This window comes from Liolophura sinensis, chromosome 9 (genome assembly GCF_032854445.1).
Source record: "Liolophura sinensis isolate JHLJ2023 chromosome 9, CUHK_Ljap_v2, whole genome shotgun sequence".
Taxonomy (NCBI): Eukaryota; Metazoa; Mollusca; class Polyplacophora; order Chitonida; family Chitonidae; genus Liolophura; species Liolophura sinensis.
In genome coordinates, this window is record NC_088303.1 from 28,150,867 (window position 1) to 28,164,584 (window position 13,718).

A 13,718-nucleotide genomic window follows, 5' to 3' on the forward strand; every position below is an offset into this window, starting at 1 on the left:
AGACAGCGTTATTCGGAAACCAATCACAGGAGTTGGTCTTGTTCGGGTTGACAGCGAGCCGGGTTCGTGGATTATCGTCCCTGGTCCTGCAATACAGAACATTCAGCGGAGAACACTCAGCTTCCGGCCACACATATCTATGTACTCCTTCAATTTCATTATGCTGTCTTCAATCTTGAGAAATAAACTCATTATGTTCTCATCAACGATGTTTGTCATTGGTAATTTTTTTACCGAACTGAATATATAGACTGAATGAACTGGTTGACGGATTGATTGGTAGTACTCAGCTTGGAACCAGATCACAGTTTGAGGGTAGAGATGTATTATAGTCACATTTATGTGTTCAGGCAGTTTCAGTATCGGGAGATTTTGTAAGAGACTTCTTTTGTTTATTTCATGTAAATGTACTTGATTGAGCTAAATATCGTTTTCATGAAATTTTTACTTACGCGCATGACAGTCGGGTAACTGAGGTTAATGGATGAAGAAAATCAAAGTGCCTCCCCAGAAAACCACCGCCCTTCACACGGTACCTATAAACCACCCGATTTAAGGCGACATTTCAATCAGCGAGAGCAGCCCATGAGACAGCGTGGGCCTCCGCCAGATGCATTCCTCACCACGTAACACGAGCATCTTCATACATGAATATGTGAGTGCGTTATTTCATTTCGAGCAATTGTGTTATGTGGATAATGATTCAGAACGGACACTGGGCGGTTGATTGGTTGATACTCAGTTTAGAACCAGGCCACAGGGTAGAGGTGTATTTTATATCTGTATTATTCCGGTGATTTCAGTAACGGGAGAGTTTTAAAGATATTTATTTTTTTTAATATTACATGTTTGATTGCGTTTAATGCCGTGAAAGTAGGGTAACTAAGATTTATGTGTGAAGGAAATCAGTTCTGTCTTGTATAAACTGATTCATAACAGACTGAGTCTCGGAAACAAAAACGCCTGACATGCAGACCTAACATTTCCCATTGAACATCCTATAGAAAGTTATATACCAGAAAACATATATTCGTTTGAGAACAGATGTAACTCTACTTTTCAGATAATGCCGATTTTCCAGCCAACCTGTCTTTCTGGTCAAATCAAAACGCTTGCAATCAACAACAGCATACTTTCTTTTAAACAAAGTTCTTTTTATTATTACAGCTATCATGTCCGTTTGTCAGCGCTTCAGAGTCTTTGGCGTTCAAATGTAGTTCTGTATCCGTAGGTTTTGTGAGCAGTGCCCATTCTTGGACATTTCCTCGGACAAGAGTCCCGAATACCAAAGCACCAAGCATCGCCACGCCTGCGCACAGAAAGAACACCAGCTGCCATTCTTCTTGAGTTTTCTGAAACAAAATATATTTGTTTGACCATGAACATGTATACGATCAAAGCTATACCTTATATGGTTTTGAAAAAGAAATGCTAAACGAGTAAACTGGCTTTCGATTCAAACGAAAGCTACAAATTGACTGATTGGTGTGTGACTCCGTGCTCAAGAATTCTTCACATATACGAAAGCGGTCAGGTCATGTTTATGAGTGGTGAAAACCGGAGTGCCGGGAGACCCACTGATCTTTCTCAGGCTTCTGTCAAACCTCTGGGCATAGTCAAAGCAGAGAGAATGGTATTTTAATATGCAACCTCACTGGTTAAAGACATTCTCCAGCAAGGTCCATTGTTTTATGAAGTAGACTTGCAACACTTTCAATAGACACATGATAACAAATTGCACCCTGTGAAAGCGGCTTAACGGGGGCCCTAGACTAAGCATATGCGAACACTTTATTCGAAATTTCTAATCGGTTAATACTGGCTTCTCGTAAGTTTCTGCAGCAAATCCCTTCTTGGCACAAGTAGGCCTCCCAAATAGCCTTCCTAAGGAACCTATACGATTTTGTCCCCCAAAAAACGCCTCTTGGCAGGTAATTTAAAGTAACCGCCAATGGAGATGATTGAAACGTGTGAAAAAGGTCTAAAGGTGAGAAAAATAATCTGATATATACTCGTGTACTCAATTTATCTGAAAGTCAAATATTTCTTAAAACCTGTTACCGTGTTATTCTAAATCCATGCGTGTGGGGCAAACTCTCTGAGTCGATGCATTGAACACAACTTGTCATCCGAATGTGCACTACTGTTGCAAAGTCCTCTATTGTGAATTGGAACGCAAGACTTATTATTACCAAAAGTACTTCCATTTATAGACAATTGCTTGTGTTCCATTCTTGTAGAAATAATAAATGAAGGGTTTAAAGTGAAATGTCTTACATATATGCCGGGCAAAGGTGACTACTGTTTGAGGACGACGCAAAAATGAAACCATTAGTTCTATACTAACGCATCAAATTACACAAAAATGTTATTAATCTATTGCATTTTAATCCGTATTCATCCTTTCCTAAACTTCCACTCTTCCACTCCTACATACAGAGAGATATGCCAACCAGTCCGAGGCGGGCAATTCTAATACCCCCCTTCCACCCGCAAGCCAACGTTTTACTTTTTCATCCAGACTGTAACTTGCTATTCAGACAACACTTATGCACCTTTTTTGGAAGAGTACAACTTGGCTAGTCCTTCACAAGTGCAAGTCTTGTCAAGATGCCATCAATCATATCACATGTCGACATGCTTTATGGTGACTGTCCGTACTATGCCTCCTAGGCTAAAGAATCAACATGTGTGTGTGTTAGAATTGACAGTATTCTGATCTCAATAAGCGGGCGACAAGTTATTTCCCGCAATTCCTCATTATGGTGTTGCCTATTTGTAGACAACATCATCATCGCTTCAATAGCTAGTCAGACTGGACGGAGTACAGACAGCCAGTGGCATGCTTATTTTTATGTTCATCTGTCAATGCTTGTAAGTGGTCTACCATATAAATAAATCAAGGCCTGGGTTTGCCTGGTTATAAATACTTACGTTTGGAGTAAGCGCTCCACTCACTAAGGGTGTGACCATACCCGGGATTGTCGCCACTGTGTTAGTGATACCGTACAACTCTCCAGCGAATCTGTCAAGGTAAAGGTAATGTTGAACCAGCAAGAAAACACCAGGCTCCAGTGCTCGTTTTAATCAGGCAACTTGAGACAAGTAATAAATTGCAGGTGATTAAGAAAGACAAACCGAGAACAAGAAAGAACTCAAATTATTGTAGGTACATTGTTCTGCAGTAAGGAATCAGTGATTTTTTTTTTTTTTTTTTTTTTTTGATTGGTGCTTTACGCCGTACTCAAGAATATTTCACTTATACGACGGCGGCCAGCATTATGGTGGGTGGAAACCGGGCAGAGCCCGGCGGAAACCCACGACCATCCGCAGGTTGCTGGCAGACCTTCCCACGTACGGCCGGAGAGGAAGCCAGCATGAGCTGGTCTTGAACTCACAGCGACCGCATTGGTGAGAGGCTTCTGGGTCACTACGCTGCGCTAGCGCGCTAACCGACTGAGCCACGGAGGCCCCAGGAATCAGTGAACAATTTGTAAACTTCCAAGAGCAAAACATTTTTTTTTGTAGTTTTGTTTGAATATTACGTCTTAAGACGTTTGAGAAACAAGGACCCAGGTTTCTATTTTCTACGGTTTTCGAGTACCTTCTGAGTTTCGCGTTTACAACGTCCAAATTGTGCACTTATTCGCTTGTTTGCTAAATATTATCTTATACATTTTGATGCATAAAACATTGAACATGTGCTTACGGAAAAATCTATCAGCCATAATCAGTTTTTTTATCGTTTCCAAAGACATGTTGATGCCCTTAAGGAATATATTGGCAAATTTCATTGTTTTTGTTTTGCAGAGTGAGAAATGACCAGTTTCAGCCTCTTGGGAATGACGTTAATCAACGAGACATTTCAGCACGCACATTTTAAAGGGTACTTTTTTTGGAGATAAAAACGACAGAAGAGTAAGAGGAATTAGAATTGTATTGATTTTAGTTGGTATACCGAAGACTTTCAGTTCAAAAATCCTCTCCAGCATTGTCACGAGTTAATTTTTTGGACTTCTATGCCAAGCGCATTTTGATGATTGTTAAGAGACTATCGCGTCGACTAGGCGACAAGGTGTTAGTGATAGCTCGTCTTGCTTTCTGGCAGGCTGAAATGGACATAACCATTCATCATGATCATCGATGTCAACATCATCATCATCGCCGTATGCAGTCATTATTAGTTTTATCAACTGTTTCCTGACTTTTGCGTTTGCCTGAAGTGATTTTACCTTGGTCCAAAGTCGACATGATTTGCCATGTATCCACCCCTTTCGAGCCCCTTGAAGGTAACAGCCAATGAGAGGAAGACAACAGCCAACATACGGTTTTCACACTGCACAAATCCAGTGGCTACTAAGAAAACAGCTGCGCCAACGAAAGCTAAGAAGAAAATAAAAGCGATATTATATGCAAGGCACTCCTCCCTTAGCGAAGTATAATAAAACAGACACAGAGATACGACAAAGGGAAAAGAAGGCTCAATGTGAAAGAATTTCCAGTCATATTCTTATTCTAGCCTGAAATAGGTAATGATAATCAATTTAGGTAATGACAGTCAAACCTGTGACTTGCATAACTCGTCTAGTTGACCTCGTCGTGAGAATTTTCTGTTCTCGGAGAAAATCGGCAACTTGTCCGGAAAGTACCGAAGATATGAATTGACAAACATAAGGCACGGCGGAAAGGAAGCCATTCTGAAAACAGAAAAGACAACATCATGTCATTTGTATGTGTTTTCACACTGCTTTTTTTCTCATCCGATTTAATTATCATTTTTTGAAATACAAAATGTGAGTTCATGTCCAGCTCATGCTGACTTTTTCTCCGGCCATACGTGAGAAGGTTTTCCAGCATCCTGCGGATGGTTTTCGGTTTCCCCCGGGGCTTTGTACGCTTTCCTCCCATCATAATGCTGGCCGCCGTCATATAACTGAAATATTCTTGAGTATGGCGTACATATCTTTTCCACGAAGTCGGGTATAGAATGACTTTTATATATTACGGGTGTTAAACACAAACTTTTTGCGTGAAGCCCAGTGTCTGATGAATGCTGTAAGCTCAAATTTTCAAATGCTCTCAACAGGATGATTTGTTTTGTTTATAAGATTCATACATTACATTATGTGATCGACTACAAGCAGACCTTGGAGAACGCATCACAACTGGACAAATATAGCCGACCATTCGGCCACAAATCAATTCTCATTATTTGCTTGTTATCTGTCGAGTTTCAATTGATTTCTGCCTAAAATACTTACATAATATCTAATTTGACCTGTTTTAATGCCGAGTACACTGGTCTTACCGGTGTTGTGTTGAGCTTCATCTGTTTAACGTTGTTTTATCTCTTTTGTGTTGACTATTAACTGTTTAATTTTGAGTTATAACTATTTTGTGTTGAATTTTACCGGTTTTATGTCGAGTTGTACGTGTTTAAACTTGAGTCTTACCTGATTTGGGTCGAGTTTTACCTGTTGCATCTTGAATTTATCTGTCATAATATTGAGTTTTCTGTTTAGGGTTAAAGTTCATCTGTCATAATATTGAGCTTTTCTTGAGCTTTAACTGTTTCATCTTAAGTTTTGTCTGTTATAATCCTGCTGTTTATGTATAGTGTTGAGTTTTTACCTGTTTTATATCAAACTTGAGCACCTCCTTCATGTAGGTGGGCAGGGCGGTGAGCAAGGTGTAGTTAGTCCAGTTATTACAGAAGTGAGCTGTCACACAGGCCCAGAGTGCTGGCGACTTCAACATGGCTAGCCACGGAGTGCGGCGCCGACGGTCCTGCTCGTTATAACGGTTAAACCATTATTACTGAATGATGAACAAATCATCACATTATATAGATTGATTGACTGTTGTTAACCATCACACTCAAGAGTATTTAACATATATACGATTGCTGTTAGTTTCAGGAATATGTGGGACTTTGAGAGTCTGGTGTAAGGCACTGACCCTAGAGAAGTTACTAACAACCTTCCTAAACGACGTTAAACCCCAAGCATACAAACATACATACATACAACCTTTCTCACATGCGATGTACAGATATGCGCCTCACATTGGTGGAAGATAAGTGGACATCAGCGAACGTTTGACTGCGACCACATGTGTGGCGTCGACTGCTGATTTTCACCAAAGACAGTGAGAGATTGGAAATCAATTGTAGAAAACAACACACAAAGTAAACCCCTAGAAACAATACCTGGCACATGCAAACTAATAGGTAAAGGCTCGAAAAATGAAATATGAAATACTCTAAAGCAAGAATGTTATTCTTTGTCAACGAATTTCAATATTTATTCAATTTATTTATTTTCTCTGGTGCAGCGACGTTCTGTGGAAACTAAGGCCACTATTAGGCAGGCGTCTGGCGTGAAGTGGAGGGAACCGGAATCAGTTTCAACTAGGTTGTACTAATATCCTTGGGTCTAACCAGCATATTTGGTTTTCTTTGGCAAAACATTGCAGGTGATCACCAATGGTGCATTAAAGCTCAATCAAAATAGGTATAGGTGTTGAATAAACCACTTTGTCATCGAATTTTCAACAGAGTGTGCCATGACGAAAAGCTTTATAGTTTTCAACTTGTTTCGTACCTTAGTTTATTGAGTTTAATCTCCTCAGTCAATATTAACATCTCATTCATAAACTTACACTAATGGCCGCATTATCGCCAATCGCTTCCTCGATGTAATCACGCTCTATCTCGCTTATTCTCGGATGATCCCGAGGCGTGTCATAAACTAAGTAGATCCAGAGGAATAACCATATTAAGGATGCCGCACCTAGAGAGAAATATAGATGTGAATTAATGCAGAGGAAAGTAAAAACGTATTTCAAAAACAGATCAACAGATCTAGGCAAAAGCACAAATAATTACACTGTTACCGAGCATTGATTAATTTAGCGAAGATGGACATAAACATACTAGGTGAAACATCGTCTAAATCATTCATTTGTCATGTTACAAGATTCAATGTCATAGAACACACACGTAAACAAACAAAATTCCAAGACGTATACATGTCTATCGAACTCCTTTCCAGAGATCTGCCAGCAGCCTGGTTTCCTCACACAATAAAACTGGTGGTCATCGTGCAAGTGAAATGTTCGCCAAAACCAATCAAATGAATAAATCAATCATGATTAAACTGCTGATCTGAAGATGGTCAAATTAGTGATCTGTTGGTCATGCTTACGGTCTTCTCCAGTATCATAAATAAGTCGAATACGCGATGCAAAACAACGCTTTGGGGGAATCTTCTTCAGGAATATAACACAACATAATCACGGGAAATCACAACGATTCCATTTTCATAAACCTTACCAAATATGTAGAAGATTGATCCCCATCCATTATCGAACCCATTTGCACACAGCAAGCCTGAGAAAGCCAAGGTTAAGATATTCCCCAGAGACGAACCTTGAAGAAGAAAATTAATCCACAGCGATTTTGGTTAATGCAGTTCCTAAGTGGGCTGTGCCCAATACCGCTTTCATTTTATTTATTTGTTTATTGGATTAGTGTTTTACGCTGCACTCAAGAATATTTCTCTTATATTATCACGGCCAGCATTATGGTGGAAGGAAACGTTGCAGAGCCCGGGGGAAACCAACTACCATCCGCACGTTACTGTCAGGCCTTTCCACGTACGACCAAAGAGGAAGCCAGTCTGAGCTGGACTTGAACTCACAGCGCATTGGTGAGAAACTCCTGAGCCATCGCGTCGCGCTGGCACGCTAACCACCTCGGCCACGGAGCCCTTCCACTCTCACTTAGTCGAGCGGTAAATACGGTAACCATACTTTATAGATATGGCGTTTCTCACTTGCAAGATTCCATAGATCATCTTTCTGTGAATCCACGTCATACACGAATGAACGTCATGTTAAATGTGTCCGTTCATTTATCTGATGCGATCCCCAAAAAGATTCTGCATCTGTATCGATGTGAAATCTATGGCAATATTTGTGACAAACTTCAGCAATGACATTGTGTATTTTCGCTTTGCGTCAAATCATTAGGAACAAATGTGGAAAAGGCGTAAAAGTGCTGTTTGAGTAAGATCTTCCGCGTAGATTTTACCAAAAAAGGCATGTATACTCAAAGAATTGTCAATATTTCCCCGCCAAAAGTATACAAAATGTCATGAGTAGATACAAACATGCACCTCGACTAATGTTTTTTTTTTGTCCACTCCAACATCTGAGCAACTCCTATATTTCTGTTTTATGAGAGAAATCAGACTTTCAAACCGGCCATATATACACTGCATGCGAACTGCAGTCAGATTCTTCTGCATCGCCGTGGTTATTTATTTACATGATGAATTGTTAACGTCATACTCAAGACGTGTTCGCTCATACGATATGGAGCATGGCAGGTCTGGCCTTAGCAAACCACTGACCCATGGCGAGTAACTGACGAATACATCCACACGTGAAATAGGCCTAAGCCATATTGGTGCATAGGAAGCCGTATCCAGGTCAGATATAGCAATTATATCATCGCTTTCCTGTTTTTAAAGAACTGATATTCCATGATATATATTCTGGTAAACCTGACAGTCACGGTTTTGATTGGCTCAAGTGGTCTACCTCTTTTCTCTTACCTGAATAACACAGAGCCATCAGCTTGCTTCTCTCTAACGGCGGAGCCCAGCGACCCCACAGACAGTGCATGGCAGGAAAAGAAACCCCCTGTTCAAGGAAAATACACAGATGCGAAAAAACAAACAAAGAGACAAAGAATTTCGTATGGAAAACTTTCCTCTAGAGGAGACAACAAATCATGGCGCTCAAGCAGAGCTGGTGTACTTTCCAAAAGAAAAATTCTTCGTGAGTATACTAGCCTAAGAGTCGATTCAGGCAAGGAAGACCACTGTAATCACGAGCCTTTTTATCAGGGGAAGATAACTCTCAATGTACAAAAAGCAACCACGCAGTACGTCACAGCTGGAAATTCTGATTGGCTTGTATGTATGCACATGTAGGGTTTCTTACGTTAATGAAAAATACGACCTGTGAGCGCAAGTCATGTGGCAGTCATCCAGTGAGACGCCTTCGATTTTACTCAACAGAGGTAAAGTTCACGAACTAACGACACTCTTGAAATGGTCGATGAAAAGTAAAGCAAATCTTTGAAAACCTGACTACAAAAATGCATCAATGGCTGTTTTATGTACATTGGAGTAAATTCAGAGTTTATACGCAGTAATGTGCAATACAGATTAATGTTGAATCACGGACTTACTGAAGTAAGTCCAGCAACAATCCGCAAGAAAAACACGAGATTGACGTTGATTCTCGCACACACAGGAACGAGAACTGTGGAGAGAATACAGAGGAACATTCCAACGCCAAGGACTTTCCGACAGCCGACCTTCCGTGCTAACCAGCCACCTGGTATAGGGGTGACGATGTAACCATAGAAAAATGCTGCCAAGAGCCGGGACTGAAGCCGCTTATCCCAATCAAACTCCCCTCTCTGCAGAATAAAAGAGGTGAATATAGGCAAATAAAGATTGAACTTTTCATTTCGAGATCATGTTGGATGAAATCGTCTACATATTTCCAGAAGCAAACCATAGGTCCCTTATATAGATCTAAAATTATTCTTTGAAATACAACTGGCAGTTTTCTCAAAGATTTACATACTGCCCGACGAAACAGTGTCTATTCTGAAGAGATGCGATTTTGTGAAAGTGCTGCAAAAATAAACTGAAAACAGCTAATGGTGGCTCGGGTCAGTGATGCGACGAATCGAATCTGGTTTGGTTCAAAGTGCCCGCCCACCTGATGACGGTCGCTTTTTTCGAAGACGTGGCCGGCACCTGACCAATCAGGTGCTCATTTACAAAAGTAGCCATGAGCGAACTTTCTGGTCCATCAAACTTCGCGTTAAGCTTTCAAAATCGGTTGAATGTGTAGGCCTATGTATTTCAGTGACTAAATGCAATACAAAATATATATGTATTCCATGAAGAATCATTCCCAATACATAGCGCGTCTTACATTTGGAGTAGTTTGCGTTTCCATTTCCGCTATGCAGCTTTCCGAGGAATTTGAGTATTCTACCAAACTGCCATTAATAGCTTCACTCCAGCTTCCAGTTCCCGTAGAAGTGTTGGTCACCTTCACCATACATACGATGGCCAGACTGAGATTTATCCGAAACGCGTACACAAAAATGAAACCCAGAAAGCCGACGAATGAGATGGCCCATCTGTAAGAACAGTACCCCGGCACTGTCAAAGTAAACACATCTCATGAAAGTTAAACAGCAAAGAAATTAACGGGCTATTGTCAGAATAACGATTCGTATTCCTCAAGTTGGCACATTCAAAGCAGTATTTATTGACTTGTATTAGAAAAATAATTTAGTTTTCGATTCAGCAAGAAATAAATACAGCATGTAAATATGTAACAGCTACGTGTAACAGCATAAACCTGATTTTGTTAGACCTAACCCCGTTAATTGTATATAAACTTAACAGACATTAAAAGAACAGATTACGTTTAAACAAAGTGTGCTTCATTTCAAATAAGGCGGTCATGATTTTATTTACATTGGTTTTAAAGTGAATAAAATGGAAACAGGTTTTACGGTGGACGTTTTGGACTATATATTTATTTATCTGATTCGTATTTTGCGCCGTACTCAAGAATACTTCGCTTACACGACGGCGGCCAGCATTATGGGTGGAATAAACCGGGCAGAGCCTTCCCACGTACGGCCGGAGATGGTACATATATAGACACTGCAGAAAGTGACGTCATCGATTTCTTTTCAACAGATGAAGATGCACTGGTTCCTATATTTCTCCGTTCAACATGAACATACACGTTGTATTGGGAAGGTATATATATATATATATATATATATATATATATATATATATATATATATATATATATATATATATATATATATATCTGTATTAAATGCGGTAATAAAAGACTAAAAAGAATATCTGACCTCACTATCCTTCAGTCTATCCAATATGGTCAAAATAATCCACCGCATAAAACCTCAGCGTTTTAGTTTCCTTCATTTTATTTATTAAAAAAAAAAAAAAAGAATGTCAAAACCCCCATTAAAACCATACTTGGTTTTCTTTTAACATGTACATAGACTAGTTTATAAATTTGTGACAAAAACCCGGTCAAAATTAAAAACCGATAGGTTGCATATTTAGAATAGTGCATTAACCATGTAATACACAGATCATTTCACACTACATTGACATTCTGTAATCATAAATTTGGGTTAAACTTTGTCAATTTTCCTCTCTTTCGGGGCACTGGCAGGTGGGGGGCCAGGTAGGTTGTGTAACTTACATAGACAAAAATAAATTTGTCACACATCGCGGTTTACCCATTCTTACTTTGCAGAGGTACATGGTTGCGGTGAGCTTGCGGGCAATATAGCCTTTGCTCACTGTCATTTCTTTGTCACTTACCCCTAGGCTTTGTCTCCTCAGCAGCGATTGTCTCGGTCATGGTCGATTGGGATTTAGGCATACTGAAAGAGACAGGACCCTATTATTCATGCCTCAGTATGGTGTAGTATATAGACCAGCATGTTTGCAATATGAGCTCCACAGTTTGCGTGAGACACGAGTCGCTATCGTCTTAATAGGCTACCTCGACAACAAGTCCGAGAGTGACAGGGCAGATTTTCACCTGGAAAAGAATGCCGATGCACCCTGAGTACGCCCGGCTTTTCCACCCTACACTGAGTCGCTGCAGCTATAGGCGGCCTCATATGCCCTGCGTATGTAACGGACCGACTTGATGTTGCACCTTGACTTTGTACACCCGTGTATGTAGAGCCAGGTATTTTACACCTGTATGTCTCCACTGACCACTGACCAGCCCTGTATATGGATGTGAGTAGTCAGTCTAAGCTGCAGAATTATTCCCCTGCACCCAGATCTATATAGTGACAGCAAAACACGCTCTCCACGCGGCGGCCACACACGCCCTTCTTATAAGTAGGTCAACCACGCCGTCTGGTTGTCAAGTGCAAATAGGTGGCATAGTTTTCGATTACTGGCTACACTAGCTCCGTTTCATTCGTGCTTGCATACACATATCATTTAAAAGCGCCCAACCATACCGAAAGAAGGACGAAATGACGACGGAATGGAATAATAACGACACCGAGTTACAATAACCCCAGGACACAGGAGGGAACCCACCTCAATATTCCCGAACTTTGGTTAAATTTACTTTGTAATGACACTACAATTAGAGTATCTGGGGTCACAGGTTCAAACCCGATTGTTGCTGGTTCGGCACAAGCTCAACATGTGCATTTTTCTTGGTTGACTTTCATACAGAGAGTATTGACAAGTCTTAATTCTTCTCATTATTTTCAGAGGATGAACTGAGGCCGAGTGATTAAGGCGATTGAGTATCAATTTGTGGGTCATCCAAGATATGGGTTCATTTCCATTTCCGGACAGAATTTTGAAGATTTCCCTGCTTGCACTGTCCATTTTTGAATAGAAGCGGTCACTGTCGCTTGCTTGTTTTGTCTTTCATGGGTATAGCTTACATTTCACCAAAATGAAGTACACATGTCGAAAGTTCTAAAGTTCAGTCATACACTTTTATGTTCCTGGGTAAATTTGTTACAACTGATTTTTGCTTGAGGAGCACATCTTATATGTTTTTTGTACACAACCGCTTTTAGAGAGTATTAAAGTCAGAATTGTTGAGTATGGCGTTGAATAACAATCCAGAATATGTCATGCCTATTTGAGATATACATGAAGATTTAACAAGCATTCTGGAATTACTGCGAAAGCAATACACACTCCCTACCGATCTGATCTGAGCCATCAGCATAGTTATATATTTCATAATCCTCAGCATAACAAACATGGCTATTAATTATATTTGAAATGAAAAAAAAGGAAAAAAGAAAGAAAAACAGTCCGACACGCAAACATGGTCTGTAACTGGTTATATAATGAATCTGTATTTATCAAGGTTAAGTTCAACCTATATGAATCATTCTGGAAGTCTGGAAAATGTCAAATTTTGGACAAAGGGACCATAATTTTGTGCTAATTGGGCGTATAGGGGTCTGTAACTCACGTGTTATGGTGAAGTCATGCAGCAACATTCAATTCAATACAACGAAAAAAAAAAAAAAAAAAGTTCGGTAAACTAGTGTGACGGACTGACGGACTGAAAGAGGTCTAATAAAGCAGTTCACGTCACTTATCAAATTGGCACTTCCATCCAGATTCACTGTGTGCCAAATGAATTAGGAATTAGGACCAAAGATAAAACGCCACGAACATCATTGGTCTTTTTTCCTCGTCATATCATTGGCAGAAATAAATTATTTAGTCGTTGGTTGTTTCTGTAGTATAATGGCTATATGTATAGAGTCTGGTTAATGTTATTGTCGTACTATCGGAGGCCTATTAACCGTACGGCGTCGTGAAACCATGCATACCACGCGTTACAACGTTACGTCAGAAAAAAAGAAAAATCTTGACGTTCAACAGTTCTCACGCGTCGAGTGTTCTGCAAAACGTCACATTGTCACTAGAGCCTTGTATGGGCATGGCTACGGCGCATCAACATCGCCACATTCCTCTTGAACGCAACGGTGAACACTGCAACTTTTCCGGGCGAATATGTTGAGGTAGGTCTAACCGCACCTCATTATCAGGGTAGAGTGAAGGCCCGGA

General features: G+C 40.2%; 1 protein-coding gene across 1 annotated transcript; it reads right to left on the reverse strand.

The window, feature by feature from the left end:
* Positions 1-1,139: 1,139 nt before the first annotated feature.
* LOC135475761 (sialin-like) lies at positions 1,140-11,880 on the reverse strand. The gene is made up of 11 exons (XM_064755699.1): positions 11,469-11,880; positions 10,021-10,253; positions 9,260-9,493; positions 8,619-8,706; positions 7,334-7,429; positions 6,661-6,791; positions 5,632-5,787; positions 4,565-4,697; positions 4,233-4,383; positions 2,935-3,025; positions 1,140-1,352 (listed from the first exon to the last, which is right to left on the reverse strand). The coding sequence occupies exons 1-11, from the start codon at positions 11,527-11,529 to the stop codon at positions 1,140-1,142; spliced, it is 1,587 nt and encodes a 528-aa protein (XP_064611769.1). The 5' UTR covers positions 11,530-11,880.
* Between the last annotated feature and the right edge of the window lie 1,838 nt (positions 11,881-13,718).